The sequence below is a fragment of the Hyaena hyaena genome, unplaced genomic scaffold, assembly GCF_003009895.1.
Source record: "Hyaena hyaena isolate Hyena2069 unplaced genomic scaffold, ASM300989v1 scaffold_65, whole genome shotgun sequence".
NCBI lineage: Eukaryota > Metazoa > Chordata > Mammalia > Carnivora > Hyaenidae > Hyaena > Hyaena hyaena.
The window spans coordinates 1,068,012-1,091,607 of NW_024080697.1; the positions used below are offsets into that span (position 1 = coordinate 1,068,012).

Here is a 23,596-nt window from a genome sequence, read left to right on the forward strand (position 1 = left end):
GGCACAGTGGCTGGGTCAGAGCCGGGAAGCAGGGACCCACCTTCTGAAGAGGGCCCACCACCCCTGGGATGTGCAGGCCACTGGCTGTATGCCTCCCTCAAATTCTCCTTCCATTTCTTCACTCTCTGCTCAAACCCCAGGACCACTCCCCAGCGAGGACAGGATGGAGCCCAAACTCCTTCACTCTGCACCTTCCAATGAAGGACCTTCATTGTCAACCAGCAAACTACCTCTCCTGCCTCTAGCTCCCCCCACAATCCTCTACAACCCCTGAACTCCTAACTGGCCTATGGGGCCCCACCTCCACACCTTTGGTCTCTCTACAGGGGAACCCCTCCCACCCTCTCTGCTTAGTCAAAGGCTATCCATTGTTCAAGGCCAACTGAAGTGTCCCTCCTCCACACAGCTTTCCTGAGCACAATCAGGGGGCTCCCCATCCACTGACCTCCTATAGAAGTCTGCATTTTTTGGTACCCTTTACCTGGTACCTGATAATGGAAGGTGGGGGAAATGAAATGTTTTATGATGATATTCTCTTTCCTATCCAGCCCCCCCTCTACTGTTCCCTGAAGGCAGGACCCTTCCCTTATACTCTCACACCCATCATAGCACCCAGTAGGGGGCAAGGGCCAAAAATATATATATATTGATGAATTCAGAGGAAGGGCAGAGAAGTTTAGTAAGTGAAACAGAGCCCCGGGGGACACAGAAGGAGGGAGGGTTGACCGGTCAGTTTCCCTGCCCTCCACCACAAGGCCAGCACCCCCGTGCCCTGACCCAGTGCACTCACCCAGCACCCCCAGCCCTGCACTCACCCAGCTGGTTGGAGAGAGGCAATGTGAAGGTGGACTGCCTCAAGGGGCCTTCCAGCAGGGCCCTGTGGCGGGAGCCCCTCTGGGGATGCCCCCCGTCCAGATTCGGGACCGGCAGGTGGCAGAACTTCCCGGTGGAGTTGGTAGGGCACCAGCACTCATCCCTGCCGATGCAGCGGCCTCCGTTCAGGCAGGGAATCTGGCAGAAATCTATGACATTGACCTCAAGGTGACTGCTGATAGAAGGACACGGCAGCACCCACCATATGGCCAGCGGGCGAGCACAGGTTAGCAGGGAGAGTAGCAATGCAAATCTGGGTGGCTTGGGGGGTCCAGCACACCCTGAAATGCAGGAAATTTCCAGGAGGGTGGGAATGAAGAAGGCTAGACAATAAAACCAGCCTTTGCTTTCCTGAAGAGCCCTTTCATGCCTTGCCTGGACCCCACTGTGACCTGGGGGACAGTAGCAGTGGCACTACTAACTTCCTCGCTTCTTTAGGGAGGAAACATGGACTCAGGAAGGTTATGTGACTTGCCTAGAGTCACACAGCCAGGCTGTGACAGAGCTGGGTGACTCAGCTCTCTGTGTAAGTGGAGACAACTCACAGAAGCCACAGTATGAAAGCAGTGGGGGCTTCCTTCCTGCAGGAGGTCTGGGCTCCTGCCCAAGGCAAGCCTGTCTCTCTGGCCACCCTGCCTCCCCCCCCCCCCCCCCCCCCCCCCCCCCCGCCCCACCAGGCCTAGGAACCATCTCAGGGGGAAAGGACTCACAGATTCGGAAGCCAGACTTGGGGTCATGCCCATGGCCACCCTGGCTATACAGGGTGGTGGTGTCGCCACGTTCACAGCTGTTGGAACAGCGTCCATGGGCACAAGTCTGCTTGCAGATGGTGGGAGTGAAGATGATCTTGATCTTCTTGATTTTCTCAGTGAGGTTCAGCCCTGCAGAGAGAGGGCTTGGGTCCAGGGGGCAGGGCTGAGAGGCACAGCTGTGACCTCCAGAGGCTGGTCAGAAAGGCCCATGGGGTTAAGGGGGAATCCATCCCAAGGGCATTTGCTAAATACTTACTGGAATAAAGGTCCCATAGTGGGGGCAGGGTAATATCTTTGAGGGGCTCACAGTCCAAAGGCCGTTGAGGGATGCCACAGGGCCAACCATTAAGTTCATGCCTTATGCAGATTAACTCTTATCCCTCTTGGGGGAGTGTTATTTTAGGTTGATCCACTAGAAATTACCATTTTTGTAGGTTAAAACGGCTGAATATTGGCAGTGTTCCTAATCGAATATTTCTATTTTACAGATGTGGAAACAGAGGCCCAGAGAAGGTTGGGTTGTCCCAAATCACACAGCTAGCAAGTGCTGCTGATGGGCTTTGAATCAGCAGGCAGAAAGAAAGGACTGTAGCTCAGACTTGCCCAAGCAGAGTTCTCTAAGAGAAGTGGAGGAAGATAGAGCCTACAAGAAATATTAGAGTCAGGTTGTGGGGCACCCTGGTTCCCAGAACAAGGATGGGCGATTTACTTGGTTGGTAGTGGGAAGCCTTTGAAAGTTTTTGATAAAAGATCAAAGGGGGAAGTGTGGGGAGCTAGTGTCCTCCCAGCCAGAGTGTTCAGGTGGAAGAGGAGGTAGGGTGACCAGTTGGAGGTCACTTTGGCCATTCCAGCTGGCTCTGTAACACAGGTGGCAGCAGTGGAAATATAGAGGAGGGGTGTTCATTCAGGATGGGGAGCCCAGGGAGGGAAGCCAGAGGGAGAAGGGTTGAGGAGGGACATTTAAAAAGTCTATGTAGACCATGTGTTCAAGAAGCCAGCCCGTGAAAGGAGAGAGAGAGAGGAAGCCCAAGGGAAGTGGAGAAATAGTTCTGTGGGTGTTTGTGGTCATGCATGTGTGTGAGCGTAGGGAGCTGACCAAGTGTATTTGCTGATGGGAAGGGGCTAGTAGAGGAGATGGTGTGAAGAGGGAAGAGAAACAGTGGGCGGAGGGGGGGGCGGGGAGAAGAGTGCAAGGGATGGTCTAACATTCTAGAGGAATCAAGAAGGCGGACTCCCCACTTTCCAAGATGGCAAGAAAGGCGGTCATGGACTAAAAAAAGGATTGAGGACTGACAGGGATAAACCTCGAGAACATTACACTAAGTTATAGCAGACACCAAGGGCCAAGTATTGGATGGGCTCTGTTTATGACATGTCCAAGATAAGCAAATCCGTAGAGATAAAGAATAGTGGGGCCCAGAGCTTGGGGGAGGGCGAAAGAGGCTTAATGGGCATGCGATTTCTTTTTGGAGTGATGACAGTGTTCTGGAATTAGATAGTGGTGGTGGCTGCACAGAGTTATGAATCCACTAAAAACCACTGACATGTAGGCTTTAAAATGGTTCATTTTATGTGAATTTCACCTCGACTTTTAAAATGGAAAAAAAAGAAAGGAGGTCAGCTCAGGCACAGGTGCAGGCAAGGGTGTGGCGTCCATGGTCACATGCTGGGCCAGGTGGGCAGGAAGGTGAGGAGCTCTTCAAGGTGGGGCATGGTGTCAATGTGCTGATGGGATGGCACTTGGGAAAGTGGGGGGCAGCTTGGAGTAGCTGCTTTGAGGGATGAGAGAGAGAGAGAGAGAGAGAGAGAGCAGACACACAGGGAAGGACTGTTGGGCAATGACCAGAATATGCCAAGGCCTGAATCTGCAGGGGTGGTCAGGTGTCTCCTCTAGAAAGCAGAGGCCCAGCTGTGGGTGCTAAGAAAGCAGCCGGTCAACTTGGTCCAGGAGGGTTGCCGATTGCAGGAAGGATGAGGTGGAAGGAACAGGGCCAGGGAGGTGAGGTTCATGGCTGGATATGAAGGAAGCAAAGGCAGGACATGTGACAAGGCAGGGTCTCCGATCAGCTGGTTCGGGGACCCTTGGGGCATGGCACAAAGCAGGCATCTGACAACTGCTCGTTGACTGGCTGAGAAGATGAGGGACAAGGTGAAGCTCAGCCCCTCTGTGAGAGGGGAGGGGAAGGTCAGAAATTTAGATGCCCTGCTCTTCTAGGACCCCGAGACGGGGCATCCTTACCCCAGGGGAATGATGGGTGGTCCAGATACGCTGCCTGCTGCGTGCCATCCCTCCGCTCAAGGCCCAGCCCTGCGGGCAGGGCATTGGAGGTGAGCTGACCGCTGGCTGCGGTGGTTGGGTAAAGCCGGACCGTCCGGGACAACCCCATGTGCTGCTGGGAGGGCTGGGTCTGGCTGAGCCCACTCAGGGTCCTGTGGAGATAATCACGGTACAGGGGTTTACCGCCGAGAAGCAGCGTCCCTGTATCTCTGTCCCCTCTCGGGGCCGCCCACCCCCGTCTCTGTCCTAGAAAACTGCTCTCTATTTGGCCACCTTCTCTCCACCCCTGTGCAGTGACTCAGGGACATGGAGGCACCCTGAGGTAGGGGGAGTGAGGGAAGGGCCGTCAGTTTGTTCCATGGGAGTGCCTATCCCTATGAGGAGTAGCCAGGCTTTCGCTGGGTTATTCTGGGTTAGTCAGAGTCTCTCTGAGCCTCAGGGCCCTCAACAAAAAATGAAGATGTTAGACTGGTCTCCTGTGGCTCTGACATTCTGAGAGTCTTTGAGACTCTTAGGGACCAACCTCTGCCCCCAAACCGAGTCCTGTGCCTACTCCCTGCTACTTCATAATTCACCCCTCAACACAAATTACCTGTGGACTGGGTGCCCAGCAAATGCTTATTCATAGATTGATTCAGGGCAGAGCCTAGAATATCCCTCTCATTTATTTTCATTGTACAAACAATATAACAGTATTCAAGGAGAAAAAAACTTAATTCTTCACCCCCCGAGCCCCACCCTGCAAATACTATGCACATTTCCTTTCTTTCTAATGTTTTTATTTATTTTTGAGAGAAAGAGAGAGCATGCGTGGGAGAGGGGAAGAGAGAGGGGGAGACACAGAATCTGAAGCAGGCTCCAGGCTCTGAACTGTCAGCACAGAGCCCAATGCAGGGCTCGAACTCACGAACCACGAGATCATGACCTGAGCCAAAGTCAGACACTTAACCAACTGAGCCACCCAGTCGGCTCTGCATGTTTTCTTTAAACCTTTTCTCAAATCTATGTTCTTACCCTATTGTCATCACCTGTAGGTGCACCTTGAGTTCTTTTTTTTTTTCACTTAACATTAGATCACACTTTATACAACTTCAGTTTTCATATTTTATCATCGCAATTACTACACGATAGTCTATCAGAAGACAAATCACAATTTATTTAGACACAATTACTGAGATTGTTTTTAATTTTTTATGAAACATTTATTTAGCTAGTTATTTTTGAAAGAGAGGGCTCAAGTGAGCGGGGTGGGGGGTGGGGGAAAGATAGAGGGAGAGAGGTGGGTGGGAGGGGAGAGAGAGAGAGAATCCCATGCTGGCTCCGCACTGTCAGCACAGAGCATCACAGAGCACCCTAGAAAGATGAATGGAGTAGCTCATGTCCTGCCCAGTTCTTCACTGTTTTGAACTTGACCAACAAAGAGATCCCCAATCTGGTCAAGGTAGGAACTCAAAGGATTCTTTCTTGGTGATTTGTTGACAGTCTTATCTTTGCTGTCCCTTGTTTCTCTAATGGAACTCAATGCTAATGGCCCCAAGATTCCTGAGTCCAAATTTTAAGGCTAGTGGTTAATGTTGCAGAGAAGAAAAATACCACCACCAACAAAGAAACTCATGCCTTCCCTAGTTGTAGACAGGACCTGGCTGTGCCGAGGAGAGAATGACGATTAGGCCAGGCAGGTTTCAGTTCTTCCTCTTCTAGAAGAATGGACTTGAGCAAGTCACTTAGTTCCTCTGAGCCTCAGATTCCTCATTAGTAAAATAGGAATAGTGATACCACCTCATGGGGCCGTAGGGAGGGCTAAGAGAAACAGTGAGGCCACATGGTTGCTTTGCAAATATAAACAAATGGTCACAAGTCAACAAATATGCCCCATATTTAAAATCACATGAACAACCACAAAAAAGAAGTGCTAGATACACTTTAGACATGCCTCTGAAAATTCTTCTTTATCTAAGGGGGATAAAAGACTCCCCAAAATACTTTGTTATACTATCCACACATCCTTATATGTAAAGGGCCAAGTGCCCAATCTGGTGTTCACACAAATTTTAACAACCAGAGCCTCCTGAACCCAAGCCATTGTCATCTACTACTGTGATGGGGATTTGAGGTTAAATGACAGAAATCAAAAAGTTCTGCCTAGTCTGGGAGGTTCACAGCAGAATAAAGGAGGAAGCCCTTGGTTCTTTGATAGTTTCTACCTCCTCCACCGAAAGTACCCCTATAAGGAAATTGCCATCTCCCTTAATAAGCCCCAGCTTAGTCGTTGGAGGGAGGCACTGAGGCCCACAGTGTGAACAGCGGTGCGAGTCTCTTGGTCATCTCTGGTTGGTCGCTTGTGCCATCAGCACTTAGAAGACCACAGGCAACTAGGACGGGGTGTAGACGGTGAGCTGCGAGAATCTGTAAGCTCGGTGGCCAGCTTTGTGTTATCTTTGCACTCCTTTCTCTTAAGTGAATCCCACGCCTTTAGCAAAACCTGTTTGTATGCCCCATACTAGTCTCAGGTTATGGGACATCAAGAAAAGGCTGTGGCACCATGTTCTGCTCAGCGTGGTCTAATGAAGCAGTGTCCCCTTAAGGACAAGCGTGGTGGCAACAGAGGCAGGCTAGAGGTTCACTGAGAAGGTGACTTTCTTGGACCACAGCCCTTTGGGAGAGGTTGTGTCCACTCAGCCTTGGAAGAGCTGCTTTGATTTCATCAAAGGATAGCGGTTCTCAGACTCTCCTGGCACAAGAATAGAATTTGCTATCTCTCTGGGACTGTTCCAGGGAAGTCCTGGCAAAGCAGCCACAATGAACCAAAACAGCTGCCTCTAGACTTTAGGATCTCATGGATCAGTAAAACTTTGAAACAAATGTAGAGGAACAACATAAAGTTGTCAATTTTTAAATTTAGGGAAGACACACACACACACACACACACACCCCTACCAATTATTACTGCCATAATTCCATGAAAGAAAAGACATTGCAATGCCAAAAGAAACATCTATGAATAAAGCTTTAACCTTATGGAAACCTTACCATATTGACTTTACTTATTTTCTTCATTTCTTCCTGGACCAATAAAAAATTCATGACAAGCTAGCACCAAGCCAAGGGGAAGCCACTGGGCTACACATCCACCAGGTCTGCTCTAGTCTAAGGACATTCAGCCAATTTGGGAAGAAGACGTCCTGTCCTTGCTGGCTGGGATCTTCAGACCCAGTGAAAAATTGCCTGGACAGTGCATACTCACGAAGGCATGGCATACCAGGATGCCACTCAGTTAACTGTGGGGTGCCCACATCACACCACCCTTAAAAGATATTTAATACTGAGATTTTCCAAACCAATGGGGAGACAAATGGATGAGAGCCTCTATGCCTTCCACCCCATCCAAGTGCACCTGAGCTTGGAGGCTCCACTCCATCTAATTTATAAATTGGGGTTCCAAATACCATTTCGATTGAAAAGGCTTCTGCTGCTAAAAGAAAGTTTAAAAACATCACTATAAGGTGCACGGAGTAGTCAGAGCTACCACACTGAGCACTGAGCCAGGTGCTTTAAATGCATCATCTCATCCACATTATTTTATTGAATGATGCAAGTAAGTTGCAGAATAATATGGATGATATCCTTCCAGGTTTGTGTCTTAAGAAAAACTTCCCTCTCACCCCCCTCATAGCTATTTATACAGGGATAGGAAAGATCTGGAAGGATCTGTAAACAGTGGATACTCCTGTTTCTGTATTTTTGGCATTTTTTTCAATAAAAACTTTGGACTTTTTTTACAGTAAACATGCATCGTTTTGTCATAAAAATAAATATCTATTTCCCACAGCAGCTCCATTTTATAGATAAAGAAACTGAGGTTCAGGAAAAGCATGGGAAATGCGTGCAAATACCAGGATCCAAGGTGGACTGCGGTGGCTAACAGAGGTACAGGGATTCAGACTTAAGAAAGATTGTGACATTTGAGCTGGGGCTTAAGAGATGGGTAGGATTTTCACCGTCCAACAAGAAGAGGAAGACATTCCAGAAAAGAAAAATAACAAGAAAATCGATGGAGGAGGGAAGCATGGGCCATATTTAAAGGAGAATAATGAGCATGGTTAGATTAAGCATAGAATGGGGGGCAGGGGGGAGGAGAAGGAAAGGAAATAACATCCAGTCAGTGCCTACAGGCTAGCAGGCATCATTCCAGGTGTTTTACATAATATATCACTTACTTGTCCAAACAGCCCTATGATAAAAACATCTGCGTGGCCAAAACCCTTAAAGTAAAAAGACAATGGCAAAACAGAAAAATACATACAGCTCCTATCACAAAGGACCAATCTCCAGAATATATATGGAGCTCCTAGAGATGGAAAAGACAGACCAATAGCCCTAAAAGAAAAATCAGCAAAGGAATATGAATAGTTCACGGGGGGGAAAAAATTATAAATGTTTCTTAAACCCATGACAGTATGCTCATTCTAAGAGAACCTGCAAGTAAAAATGACTCTGAGATAGCATTTTTAATCCATTAGATTAGCAAAAATTCAAAAGTTTAATAATAGACTAATGTGGCAGGATTGTGCTGAACCGGGCACTCTAATGCTGCTGGAAGGAAAGTAAATTGATAGAGCCCTTATGGAGAGCAATTTGGCAATGTCTAGCCACACTGCAATGCACCTGTGCTTTGCTGCTGCCTCTCCACCTCCAAGGCCATGTTGCAGATTAAACCTGCCATGCAAGGCACTGCTGCTGCCCTTCCCAGGTCCCCTTTGCAGCTGGGACACCTTCCACTGGCTTCTTCCTAGTCTTGCTCCAGGTGGATGCAACCACTGGGTTGCAACCCAGTGGTTGCAACCAATGGGAAGTTCAAGACTCTGCCCCTTGCCCCAAGGTGGGACAACTCTGCAAGCTCCACCCTCAATCAGGCCTTAGGCTTGATTTCCCTGGGACCAGTCCTTGCTTGGCTCTTTGCACCTCCCATTCTGCTTCTCTCTCTCCCTTGGCGATCCCCCAATAAATCTCTCTCGCTCACACACACACACACACACACACACACCCCCGAATCCATGTCCCAGCTCCACCTCCAGGGAATCTGACTTAAGACATTTGTTAATGTCCAAAATGATGGATGAACAAGATTATTCATAGCAGCACTATTTTGTAATAGCAAAATATTTGCAAAGAATAGAAACAATTTAAGTGTCCTTCAGTAGGAGATTGGTTAAACAAAGATATATCCATGAGATGAAGTCATATGCCTTCGAAACAGAAAGAAGCAGCTCCTTTACATCCACAGAGAAAGCTCTCCAAGACATACTGAAAAGCAAAAAAGGGACGTCTGGGTGGCTCAATAGGTTAAGCTTCTCACTCTTGGTTTTGGCTCAGGTCATGATCTCATGGTTCATAAGTTCAAGCCCTGCATCGGGTTCCACACAGACAGTGTGGAGCCTGCTTGGGATTCTGTCTCTCCCTCTCTCTCTCTCTGCCCTCCCCCTGCTCACTTTTTCTGTCTCTCTCTCAAAATAAATATATAAACTTCAAAAAAATTTTTTTAAAAAACAAAACAAAACAAAACAAAAAAAAAACCCAGCACAAATCTGGTCCACTGACTATTTTTGTATGGACAGTGACATAACAATGTTTTTTTAAAAAATATATTTAAGTGGTTGAAAAAGGTCAAAAAGAAGAATATATTTCATGACATGAGAAGGTGATATGAAATTCAAATTTAAGTCTCCATAAATAAGGTTTAGTTGGAACATGGCCACACTCACTGTGACTGTGTTTGCTCTGCAATGGCGGAGCTGAGTCCTTGGGGAAGCCGTATGTCATACAAAGCCTAAAATATTTACTATCCAGCCTTTTATGGAAAAGCTTGCTGACTCCTGGTGTAGGGCATGTAAACTTTTGTGTAAAAATAGAGAAAATAAGCACACATGTTGCATTTATTTGCATTTCTATAAAGCACCCTTAGAAAGCTACCTTGGAAATTAATCACAGTGGTTACCTATGTATGTGGGGTGGGAGGGAGCGGGAATGGGGTGGATGGGAATAAACTAGTGCCACATTTTAATAACTGCTCACTCTGTGCCTGGCTCCATGCCGATAATGTACATAGTATCTCATGTAGGCCCCTTAGTACCTCTAAGAATTACTCATTATCGCATTTTACAGTCAAAGAAATAGAGAGTAGCAAGTTTCTTTCCCTTCCTGAAGGTTACAGAACTCCTAAGGGCAGAAGCCAGGTTACCAAACCAGGTAAGCTCATCCTAGAGCTACCCCCCAACTTGTTATTTCTGTATCACTGTTTTCTAGATGAGGACACTGAGATTTGGCAGGAGGAAAGAACAGGCTCCAGTTCAGATGGTGGAGAGCATGAAAGATCAGCGAGGTGTCTGGGCTGTAGTGAGTGGGTGAGGAGGTCCCTGGAGAAGCCCACCTTCTTTCACTCATTCAAGAAGCACTTACTGAATGCCTGCCACATGCTAGGCACCGAGGTCAAGGATGGCAAAGACCCTTGGACCCTCTCTGCTCCGATGGAGCCTGGGCGAAGGGTCCAGCACCCCAGCAAAGGTGTGAGGGCACAGAGGGGGAGCCGCATATTAACCTTGAGGTGTTCATGGTCTTCAAGCAAGTCTAGGACATGATGAGACAGGCCTTTTCAAATTATTATTACTTGGGTAAAAGATTACCCAAGTGTAGATGGACCAGAGAGGGGAGGGCTAGAGGCCAGCTGGAAAGCTTTGGCTGTGGTCTAGACTAGCAGGGACCGAGGATGGAACCAAGAAGAAAGACTGGATTCAAGATCCTTTCAAGACACAGAGATTTCCCAGTCGTGGCTTGGACCAATGGGTGGAGGGAGTTTCACGGACCAAGATCTCAACTGGGAGGCCCAAGAAGTGGCTCAGTTTAGGCATGACGAGTGTTGGGTGACTCAAGATGGATCTCCGTGTGGGTTCATCCAGGAGGCAGCACTCAGTAGAGAGACAGGATACAGTCAGGAGAGTTGTAAGGGTGGAGAGAAGTGGTGGTTACAGAGTTAAGGGGGAGGGCTGATGGCACTCAGGGAGGTCGTGCCCAGCAAGCCATGCTTCAGAGTTCCCTGTTGGACAGAGGCATGAACTCTGCTAACACTTCCCAATGTCAGGAGGGAGAATGTGTTAATGAATAGACTGGTCTCGGTTTTAAGTTTTGTTCCCATAAATGTGTCTCCAACCTTTGGCACCTGCTACCCTCTGTCTGCTAGCACACGATAAAACAAATGAACAAGCAGTAAGTGAATGTTAACGGAAAACGTGGCAGCGGCCCATCATACTTCATTTGATAGCATGTTCTTTTCGTGGATACGTGCGTGTCTATAGCTGGGTTTTTATTTTGAACCCACAGACGATCGTCATAGTTTCTGCTAATAAAACTGTTCCCAGCTCTAATCATGGAATGAATTACATTGATGGCATTCCTTGTGACTTCCAGGCACTCTGACACCTAAAGCACTTTGAGAAATATAGGCATAAAGAGAGAAATAAACACGGTGGAGGAGGGGCCTGGGGAGCACCAATGCCCAAGGGCAGACAGAGGAAGAGGCTGTGAAGGTATCAGGGAAGGAACAGCCAGAGAGGTAGGAAGGGAACAGGGAGAGGGCATTCCCAGAACACCATCTCTGCTCCTGGCCCTCCTGTGACTGCAGGCCTAGCTACCCGCACGTGACCGGGCCCTAGTGCCCCCCAAGTGGCTCAGTCTCCCCTGAGGATCTGGGTGTTCCAAGGCCAGGGAAGCCCCACTCCTCCTCTCCTCAGGCCAGGCAGGCCTCACGCCCCAAACCCTCGGGGACCCACAATGGAGTTGCCAGACATCTTCCTCCAGGCCCTACCACAAACCTGCCTTACCTGAGCAGAGGGCAAGGGACCGCCCAGCCAGGCCAGAGAAGGGGGAGGGGACACTGCGGCGGTGGCATAGGAGCCGGGAGCCCCTGATTCTAGACGATGTACAGCTCAGTAGGTGAGCAGGTGAGACCCAGGCTGGCTAAGATTTAGCCGCCATCACTCTTCAGCATCTGGGTCCAAAACATGCCAGGTCGGTGGGTTCTCTGATGATACCACGAGGAGGGGAGGGCTTGAGCCCTGTCCTATTTGTCTTAGACAATAATAATGAATATTTATTGAGCACTAGTTCTGGGCTGTGTATTAACTGGTACATTTGCATTATGATACCTAATCTTCACAACCACCTCAGGGGCTAGGTACTATTATTAGCCCCATTTATCAGAAAAGGAAACTGAGGCACAGAGAGATTAAGGAACTTGTCCAAGATCATTTGTCTAGAATCACTCTGTCCAAAAGAACTTTCTGTGGTGATGGAAATGCTCTATAGTCTGTGCTATTCAATACGCGACCAGCCACTTGTGGCCTTTGAAACTTGGAAATGCGGCTAGCGTGGCTGAGTGACTGAGCTTTACATCAAATTAAATTTAAATGGCCCCACGTGGCTGGTGAGTGAGTAGATGGTGCAGTAGAGAAAATGGAGGAGTCAGCATTTGAACCTTGAAAGTCTATCGCAGCTTGTAACCATGTAGTTAGAAGGTTCTCCAGCTCCCCTCACTGTGTTCTTTGTCCCCTGAAGGCTTCGCTCATACCCCAGGCACTAGGGTCCCCTGTCTGTGCCTGGGGGAATCAGCACCCTCCTAAACCTTGCTTCCTTCCCCCAAAACTGCAGTAGCTGTCATCAGATATGAGGAGGGCTGTGGCAGGAAAGAGACTGGATTTCCAGAGGACAGACCCGCTCAGTGTGAGGAAGGGCTTTTAGAGAGCCAGGGTTGACCAGCGACATGGAGATCCCCAAAGAGGCAGGAGCTTTTTTTTTTTTTTTTTTAAATGTTTATTTACTTTTGAGAGAGAGAGAGAGACAGAGCATGAGTAGGCGAGGGGCAGAGAGAGAGGGAGACACAGAATCTGAAGCAGGTTCCAGGCTCTTAGCTGTCAGGACAGAGCCCAACACAGGACTCAAACTCACAGACCTCAAGATCATGACCTGAGCCAAAGTCAGAGGCTTAACTGACTGAGCCACCCAGGCATCCCGAGGCAGGAGCTTTTTGTCCCTGGAATCATGGATCTGTGCTCCTGCATGCCAGAGAGGAATCCATAGGCCTCCGGGCCCATGGCAAGCTCAGTGGGGCGGTGCCCAGGCGACCTAGCCCTTGCCTGCTTCCTGGCATACTGAGATGGTGTCATGAGTGCCATCACCCTCACTCCCAAGTGCCTCCTGAAATGTCTGAGAGCTGGCCATCTCAAGACCACTCCTGCTGCGAACCCTGCTGTGCCCAATCCCTCGGGCCTCGGGAATCAGCCAGAGTCCCCAGCCCAGCCCAGCCCCATTCAGCCGCCTGTGAGTCACACCCCCCAAGCCCTGAGGTCGGAGTCTCTAGCTCTTTCTTTGGCCACACCCAGGCCTGAGAGTTCTGGAGATGCCAGACGTGGACCCCGGGGGCTGCCTCTACCAGTCCGGGGAACAGGATGGGGGCAGAATCCTGGGGGTGGGGGGTAATCTGTCATGCCCTGTCTCTGCCCACTCTGCTCTCCCAGAAGCTCGGGGGGAAACAGCACCCCTGTTTCCCCGCAGGTGAATAAGAGGCAGAGGTGGGTGGGTGCTGTGGCCTGGGGCCTGACCCCCACCTCTAGCGCAGCCCTGAAGTAGTTGCTGCCTCAGTTTCCCAAGGGTCCAGAGACCCCTCTAGGCCTCATCTCTCGCCTCTACCCTCTGGACCCCTCAGGTCGACATACCCTTTTCCACTGAGCAGCCTGCCTCATAGGCTGTCAGGCAGCCAAGCCCTGGCACCTTGAGACCCTACGTTGCCTTTTTTCCTCTCCTGGCTGGGCAAGGGAATAGGGCAGGAAAGCCTGAGCAGGCTGCCCTGGTCCCCAGAAATGCCCCTTATTTTCTACCTCTCTTGCCCAAGTGTCAAACTACTAGGTTCGTGGCCCTCTCCCCAGAGGAAAGGGCCTTTGTAGGAGTTCTTCTGCCTCCCTCTGGGTCCAGCAGGCCACCCAAAGGGCGGCAGCTTGGCCAGGAACACAGATCCACCCCGGAGAGAAAGGCAAAGGATGGAGTCTCGCCCTCTTTATATTCTCCAGGGAGTCATCACCGTGCTGGGCACACAGCTCCTGTCCCCAAATAGCTATCACAGTGAACTTCCGCCTTCTAGGTGGCCTCTTCCTGCCCTCTCGCCTCATTGGGGCTCTCTCTCCAGCCCTGACTGGGCCCCACTCTGCAGCCAGCCGGTGCCAGGGGCAGTCTGAAACCTTTGGCTCCAACTTCCTTGAGGAAGACTTGTCAGCTTGTGGGGAGCCTGGATGTCACGGAGTCATCATTCACTCGCCTCCAACATGCATTCAGGAGCACCGTAGAAGGTGCAGAGTCCCATGTGGGCACTTTAGGAAAGGCACCTTGCTCCCTCCAGGCAGGGAGACAGGGGGTGGGAGAGGGCCAGCACCCGGTGCCTCTGGGCGGCCAGTTCACAGAAGCTGCCCCATTTCCTTCATGGTGCCAGAGCTGGGGGAGTGGAATATGGGCTAGATTTTAGCCCTATTTATTCCCTAAGCAGCATCTTCGTGTGGGGCACAGCACACACACACACCCATACACAGCAGCCCTGGGACAAGACCTTGCACGTGAGTGATTCATAATGATCCAAGAGCAGAAAAGCAGCAGGTGCCAGGAATCTCACAGCTGGATGCAGGGGGAAGGCTTTCTAGTGGTTGTGTGATAGGAGCCGGAGAGAAGGAGTTGGGAGGGGAGAGCCCACCCAAGGCGGAGAGAACTGTGAGCACAAGTGGACAGAGTCGGGCATGTGCCTTTGGTGGTGTTCAAGAAGGAGGCCTGTCTGGTTAAAGGGAAAACAGAAGGGCCAAGGATGACAGTAAATAATAGCAACCAGCTACAGAGTGCTTACAACATACCAGGCATAATTTTAAGCACTTTATATATATATATATAAATTTATATATATTACATATAAATTAATTTAACTTATATTAAATAATTTAATATATATAAATTTAACATATATAAATATATATATAAGCATATATATATTTATATATATAAGCATATATATTTATATATATAAGCATATATATATATTTATATATAAGCATATATATATATTTATATATATAAGCATATATATATTTATATATATAAGCATATATATTTATATATATAAATTAACTATCTTTAAAATGAGGAAGTAGGTATTTTTATAATCTCCATTTTACTGAAGAGGCACAGAGAAGCTAGGTAAGTTGTCTAAGGTCACACAGCAAATGACTAACAGAGCTGGGAATCAGACACAGCCTACAGATACCCTGATTGAAGAGCCTGTACTCTGAACCTCTATACTATCATGGCAGCTTGAGAACTCTGTTTCAGGACTGAGCTGTAGAGCCGAGAGTCTGGGCCTTATCCTGTGCATCTCATGCGCAAAGCTCATCACGCCCTTGCTGCTCTCCTCGGAGCTGCTGCTGTGGTGTGGCAGTGCACATGGTGAGTGGTCCGGGAGATGAGAGGAGATGAGGGGCTGGAGGTGAAGAAGGGAAAGGAGAGAGCTTGAGGTGGAGGGGACTGAGCTAGGACTGTTTTCCAAAACCGCAGAGAGCCTGGTATATGGACATTTCATCACCATCAAGTTGGCATGAAACTCCCACCCCCTGAACCCTCAAGTTCCCAGCTCATGGCCTTTGGGGCCCCTTCTATCCTCCGTAACACACCCCCATGTGCAGAGCTTAGCGGGCCTGCCTTACCAGACAGCAAACGCAGGCCTATGACGTCAGACGAGTCTATCCCACTTTTGGACCTGTCCGGATAGGCCCTCTGAGGGGCCTGGGTCAGTGATGTGCTCCTCATGGGCAGGCCAAGGTCCTGGCAGCCCACAGCCAGCCTGCCCTTCCAGGGCTGAAACTGCCCCAGGACCAGAAACAAACGGAGATTTCTAGGAGAACTGGGAGCCCAGTCTGAGGAGCCTCCATTCAGCACTGTAGTAGCTCAAACCTACCAAATGACTACGTCCCCACATCTGCTACAGGAATTTCATTTTAAAAATTTCTGCTGGGCTCTCTACGTTTGATACCTCTCGTGATTAGCACAACAACCCTATGATACAGGAACTATCGGCTCCCATTTTACAGAAGAGAAGACTGAAGCCCAGAGAGGATCACCACCAGCAGGCAAGTGCTGGGGGGGGACAGGTTTCAGCCTGAGCTCTGCCTGCCTCTGATGCATGATATTGTCCACCCTGCGGCTCACCCTTGCCTGTCACAAGAAACCTCAGTAGGGCCAGAAACACCTTCATGTGGTCTGGGCAACCTCTCGGAGTTTCTAGTTACCTCTGCTGCTTCTCTGATGTAGATAAAAGGCTCGGGTAACCCCAGAGTCCAGGGACAAATAAGAGTGGGTGCCATTTGATAAAGAAAATGTGGTATTTTACTCAGCAATCAAACAGAATGAAATCTTGCCATTTGCAACTATGTGGATGGGACTGGAGGGTATTATGCTAAGTGAAATTAGTCAGAAAAAGACAAATATCATATGACTTCCCTCATATGAGGACTTTAAGATACAAAACAGATGAACATAAGGGAAGGGAAGCAAAAGTAATATAAAAACAGGGAGGGGGACAAAACATAAGAGACTCTTAAATATGGAGAACAGACAGAGGGTTGCTGGGGGGGGGGGGGGGGATGGGCTAAATGGGGAAGGGGCAGTAAGGAATCTACTCCTGAAATCATTGTTGCACTATATGCTAACTTACTTGGATGTAAATTTTAAAAATAAATAAAAAAATAGAGATCTCCCCCAAAGAAGAGTGGGTGCCATTCATAGAACACTTCAAAGGTGCCAGATGTATTTGTCTATATTAGTAAATCCTCCTGATAATCCTCTAAGATAGTGATGGACAGTCCCATCATATAGATAAGAAAACTGAGGCTTATCAGGTTACACCACTTGCTTATAGCTGAATAGTTAAGTAGCAGAGCTGAGATACAGACCCAGACTTCTCTAACTATAAGACATAACCACTTTCACAATCTTTCACACACCACTGCCTGCTCCAGGGGCTCTGACTTTGACCGAAGAACCTCAAAAAAAGAAAGAAATATGTTCCCCAAGAGTGTGGCCTGAGATCCCCTTGCGGTAACAGATTCCACTGGGAGGCAATCCTCATCTCTCACTGGGTGCACACATGGGTGGATGTGTTAAGTAGTAGTCAGGGGCTGAGGGTCCAGGAGGGGAATGCAGTGTAGACAACTGGCTATGTTGGTAGCCATGTGGAATGTGGTAGTTCCAGAGGTCTTGATTTGCAATCTTTGTTTTGCAAGGAATGGGGATTTTTCTTTTCAAAAAGCACTGGACTTCCTTGAATTTTAGACCTTTCACAAATATTTTTTTAGGAGAAAAAAGAACAAAAACCCCCACAAAATGCCTGTCGCAGCTACTCACTTCCACAATGAATCATGGACACAAAACCACAGCTATGTGGCTAACAAGGGAACTATGTGTTTTCACATTTTGTTTTTGGAAATCATTTAGCAATCTTTACTATGTCATCTGCATGCAGACAGAGAGACGGATACACACACACGCCCCTTTGGGTACTAAGCAGCCAAACTTACAACTATGGTTATCAGATGACTTTGCACTTTCCTTTCTAATCTTTTTCCAGGAAATTATCTCTCAAGTCTTAGCTCTTCCTGGTTAGAGCCCTCTCCAGCGGTGGGGTGCGTGCGCGCATGCACATTCAAGCACCCACGCGCAGCTGCACGTGCCAGTGATCAGCAGAGGAATGTGAGACACCGATTCAGTTAGTTCCACAAGTGGAAACAAGTACACATTTGGGTCCCCTTTTTTCTTACTGTTATCACAGTACCAGTTTGGTAAAGCAATTTTCACCTGGAAAGCTGACAGTGCCTTTTCTGACAGTGGCAAATTAATTAACTGATGGCAGATTTAAAGATCGTGTAACTGGAAAAACTACCGGACCCATAAATCAGAAACTTCCTCTACGTCCCAGACAAGGGGTGAAACCTGATATACATATGTTTGAAAATCTTGAACTCAAAAAGAGAATTCACAAGGTCCAAAAAAAATCTCCATCATAATTTCTTAGGCATGTTCCCTCATATAGCTTTCCCACCCCATGCTGCGCGCGCGCGCACACACACACACACACACACACACACACACACACACACACCCTACCCAGAGAGTGGCATTCATGGACTACCCACAGTTCTGTACAGAGCAACCGATGGGACAAACCATCCCTTGAGGCATCTGAGAAAGTGCATCGACTGTCTTTTCAGTCCCTTCTTGCTTCATCACTCCCTAACCTTTTCTTTCCCAACAAAAATCCTAGAGGACTTGGGTCAGTTAAATGCTAGTACAGCCACAAGCTTAAAATGTTTATTGTTACTATTTTTTAAGTTGGATGCTGGAAACTGCATGCATTACGTTTGAGTGACCCCAACAAGCCGCCTTTGTTCCCCACTCATGGCTGTGGAGAATCTACTCCAGGCTCTTGCTGGTTTCCGGTTTGCGTCGTTTTCTGAAAAGACCCTAGATGCCTTGCCTGACCCAGTCCCTGTGGCTCCCTCCCACACCAGGCTCGCTGCTCTGCGAGCTCACAGAGCTGAGCTCACCTGCCCTAGAGGCTGTTTAGCAAGATGGCTGCTGGCAAGGGTTCTGATGTTTTGAGTAGAGCTGGGCTGGAATGGCCCTTCCCCTCCATTTCCTCCCTGCAGGGGGGTTAACAGGAACATCCCCCTCAGAGTGTCACGGTGAGGACCAGTTAATGTGCTGGAGATCTTCCGCTTGCTCCTCCAGACCTTTCTCCACCCCGCTCTGGGCCCCAGGAAGCTCTGTCGCCCTCTGCCTTCCAGTGCTGTTCAGCCCAAGGGGGTCGGGAGCAAAGAGGGCAGGAGAGGGAGGGGCCTCCCGGCTCCCCCTGTACAGGCACCGTGGGGCAGCAGTGGCGTGTCCCTGTCATGGCCTTCTCCTGTGGCTACTCTGGTTCCAGTAACGACTGGCCCCTTTAGACTTCCCTCCACACTCACCCCCCAGGGATATCCCACCCCTTTTATTACTTCCTCTAACCCTGTCGTACCTTTGCAAATGGACCATTTATCAAACTGTTCCCATTGAGTGTGCCATCTGTTTCCTGCTGGAACTCTGATTGATACCGATAAAGAGTATCAGCTGTTGAGTATTGAGCACTTAGCCTTGTGACTCAGCACTTTCTCTGCTTGTATTTTATTCTCACCACAACCCTGTGTGGCCAGCATTAGCATCATCCTTTTACACTGAGGCTCAGGGAGGGGAAGAAATGCACAGCATCAAATGGCTGTGAGCAACAGATGAAACAGAGGTCTGACTCAGGACCTATGCTCTTAACCACGATGTCATATGGTCCCCATTATTAGGTGGTGCCTGTTGAGTCCTTTGCACAGTAGGGCCAGCCGACTCAATAAGGCTCCATAAATGGTAGCTTAAAATCACAACCATACCACACGGAAAACACCCGCAATCCTAAATTCAACTCTAGCATAACCCTAACCCAACCCTAACCACAATGCTAAGGTTAAAATCTCACTGTAACACCACACTAAGGTTACCCTCTCATCTCACCCTGACCACCACCCTACTGTGAAATACTGTATCACCCTAACCACATCCCTAGTCCCACCCAGTCCTAACCCAAGCATTCACCACTGTAACCACAATTCTAGACATCCCATCAGGGTCAGACTAAGGTCAGGGCAAGTGGCGAGCACTGGGAGGTCTCCCTGACCCTCTGCCTGCTCCTGGGTGACTGTCCCCATCCCACTGACAGGTGCAGTCCTGTCCCCTCACTCCACTTATACTCTGCTAATTAGACTCAACATGATTGCCCACAAGGCATTTGTGTAACATCTATTTCCCGCATGTCACCGAGCTGGTGACTTTGGTGTGGGGCAAAAGGGGAGGAAAGAGGAGGGTAGGAAATCTAGCACAGTGCCTGAAACATAGCAGGGCACAGGAAATGCTGTCGATGGTGGTGATGAAGAAGGAGCATGGAGGAGGAAGAAGCTCTATAGCTTTCTGGATCATTCTGCTGCAGGCTGTGGGCAGATAGCAGGTGAACAGAGGGCTAGGGCCTGCGCTGGGCTGGAGTCCCTCTCTGTAATCACACCTAGCGAGGTTCTGATAAGCCTGGAAAAGGAAGAGATTCCTGGAAAAGGGAGACATGGCAGTCTTCACCAGAGATTTTGGGGCTGCCTCAGGCCAGATGTTCGCCTTCGAGTTTAACTAGGAGAGAAAGGAAGGCAAGAGAACGTGTGCAGGAAGCAGACACCCTTTTTCCGGAGCCTGCCCACTTGTCCTATGGTGGGTAACAGGAGAGGTATTAGAAGGTGCTGGGCTCCCTTCTCCTCTGAGCAGTCAGAGGCCCGTGCTTGGTATCTCCACCAACCCAGGGGTGTCTGCGCTGGGCTGAATACTCCTTCTTCATGACCTCTCTTGGGACCACCAGGCCTAGAGGCAAAGCGTAGCCAGAATGCAGGTCTCAGGCTACATCTGCCGAGTCTGTATCTTTTTGTTATTCACACATGGCTAGCCAAGACCCCGCCCAGGCCCTGAGCTCTGTGGGTCTCAGGTACATGTGTGGGTCAAGAAGGTGCATATTAATACTCTAAAAAGCCCCAGAGGTCTACACCCTTCACCATTTCAGAGAGACCTAGAAGGGACCTACCTCAGCAGCCATACCCAGTTATAGAGCACTGCTTTGAAACAACATACTTTGTGGGGGGAAATGTGAAACCTCTCCCTCCTGAGAAGCCAGGTCCAGGGTCACTACATACAGCCGCACAGGTTGTGCACTGCACAATTCTTGGAGCACCTATCCTAGAAACTGTGATATGACGGACATCTCCTATTGTATCAAGTTATGGAACCATCCAGCACTGAAGAGCCTGTCTCACTCCTTTCCCTGGTGGGAATGGAGCACTTCAGACCTAGCCACTTCCTCCAAGCCATCTTCTGGGCAGTGCTGAGGGACCCTGCACACAAACCTTAATGTGAACCATCTACACTCGTAGAACCCCCTGCAAGCAGTAAAGGAAGTGCTTGGCTGAGACACAGATATTTTTCTACTCTCCTCAAAAAGCAGCAACAGGGCTTCTGGGATTTCAGACTTGGGAAAATAAAACCCTCTCCGTTTGCTCTGGCTGGAGGCCCACAGTGACCATCTCCCTCTGACTACTCCCTCTGAGCCCTGTCTCTTCCAAACCCACAAGCCCAGGGGGTAGGGGTGGGGGTGGTCATGGGGCTCTTTTAAGGCCCAAGAGGCAGAAGAAACTGGAAGGATACCCCCTCACAGCTGCCACATTCCTGTACCAGCCTCCTCAGAGTCTGCTAAGTCCAGCTTAGTCACCATTAGGAAAGAAGGATTACCCGAGTCCACCCTGGCTCCAGAGACCCCAGGCCTAGGGGCAGAGAACGAGCAGGTGTCTACCTGCTGGGAGGATTGGAAGATCCCCTTCCTGGTCAAAGACATGCTGGGGGATGGGCTGAGTGTCAGCTCAGAAAGGAACAGACCCAAGACCATCTTTTTTTTTGCTCCAGATAGCAAGAGGGGAGGCACTGCAAGGTGGGTGTTCATTCAGTAGCTATTTATTTATTGAGTGTTTACTATATACCAAGCACTGCTCTAGGAGATTGGGATAGGTCAATAAACAAAGCAAGATCCTTGCCCTTGAGAAGCTCACATTGTAGCTGGGGAAAAACAGATGATACATACTAAACATAACAAGTAATTAACTTAGAAAATAGAAGATTAAAAGTACTATGAAAATAAGAAGTAAACAAGATGAAAGGACTCTCCAGTTGGGGGTTTACAATATGTAATAGGGAGAGAGGAGATGTCTCCCTCCTAGAAGAAACCAGGTCCAGGACTATCACATACAGCTGCCCAGGCTGTGCACTGCACAACTGTTGGGGTACCTGTCACAGACACTGTGCTCTGTGCGGTGAAGTATATCTCCTGGCTTGTATCCAGTGGCTAAGGTTAACCCTAAGACTAAACCTTAGTGGTGAGGGAGGGCTTCAATGAGGAGCTTCTCCTGAAAACCCATGTATGGGGCCCACATTTCGAGTCCACATTGGGCTCTGTGCTGACAGCTCAGAGCCTGGAGCCTGCTTCAGATTCTGTGTCTCCCTTTCTCTCTGCCCTTGCCCACTTATACTCTGTCTCTCTCTCTCAAAAGTGAATAAACATTAAAAACAAACAAACAAAAAAATTTTTTTTAAAGTAACCCATGCACAAGGAGGAGTCATAAGAAAATACCCCAGGACGCTGTCAAGGCTGCTAATTAACAACACAAACCGGCATTTGCAGAAAACATTACAGTTCACAACGCAATCTTTTGCCCACAATGTTTTTGTTAATCCAGACAACGTCCCAGTGAGGAAAGACTTAGTTGTTCCTATTTTATAGATAGAGACATGAAGTCTTAGTGTCGTTAAGTGGCTCGCCCAAGCCACAAAGCTACTTAGTGTCCCAGCTTGGAAGCAAAATTGGGTCTCCTGATTCGAAGTTCTTTCAAAATAGTGTATTCAAGGTCCTCAGGGTTGGGGAACTCCAGGAAAACCCCAGGGGGCAAGCTTGGGACTCAGAGTTACAAAAACAAATCAGAAAAATATAAGGCTAAAAAAAAAGATGACACTCCATCCCTAGAGATCTCAAAAGCCTGACTTGGTCAGGATTGCAGGGTTGAGGCACCCTAGCAGGGCTCACCCCTGCACGGCCTCGAGGAAGGGGTGACAGCATGAAAGCTGCAGGTTGCTTAACCCCACTGCAGCCTTGCCAAGAACCTGAGGCCAGAAGGTCAGGGACGGCTAAGGTCTGCCTCAGGGAACGCACCATGTGTCCTTGTCATGATCTTGGAAATGGGTAAAAGGGGAGAAAGCACATTTCACCATGTGGGATGGAAAATGACCAAGCTGGAGGCCAGAATCTGACATTGTTAACTCAACCTCAGAGAATATCCACTCTATGTCTCTGATTTACAAATGTGGAAACTGAGGCCAGGAGGGCAAAGGAGTTTTCCAAAGCCTTGTAGCATGAGCCAGTCCCTCATCATGTCCCAGGGGAACTGGAGAATGGTCTTGGGTCCTAGGGGCCTTGAATGAGGGAGGAGGAAGGAGGGAGGACACAGGGCCATGTTGCCCCAAGGAGCCAGCAGAGGGCCTGCGGAGGCAGGTTGGAGCCCAGAGCAGAGGAGGGGAGCAGGTGGGAGGTGTCTGGAGCAGCAGCCTTGCTCAGAGGACCCTGGCAAGCCTTCAGACTGGCCCAGAGTCGGATCTCCTGGGTTCCCCGGACAGATCCCTAACCCAGCTGCAGAGCTCTGTTGTGCCTCAGTTTCCCTATCTGTAAGTCTATGCAGTGGGGAGGAGAAAAGCCCATCCTGGCAAATGGGGTGTCTCACGCTGATTTGTCATAGATGGGGTATTTATGGGCCCTTCTCTGTGCCAGACACCCCACCGATCCCTCCACTTACGTTACTTCTCTCAATCCTTCTATGAGGTGGGCATCAGTTTTCCCATTTCAGATTCAAAGAAACTGAGCTTCAGTGAGGTGAAGTGCCTTGCATAACTTGTTTATGAGGGCACCAGGGTTCAA

The 23,596-nt window shown here is 49.0% G+C and overlaps 1 protein-coding gene across 1 annotated transcript in view; it reads right to left on the bottom strand.

Moving 5' to 3' along the window:
* LTBP2 (latent transforming growth factor beta binding protein 2) overlaps positions 1–23,596 on the bottom strand; it is a 103,817-nt gene that overhangs the window by 50,174 nt on the left and 30,047 nt on the right. The window contains 3 exon segments of the mRNA XM_039232223.1: positions 816–1,022; positions 1,584–1,754; positions 3,865–4,055. Coding sequence (XP_039088154.1) covers positions 816–1,022; positions 1,584–1,754; positions 3,865–4,055 — 569 coding nt within the window.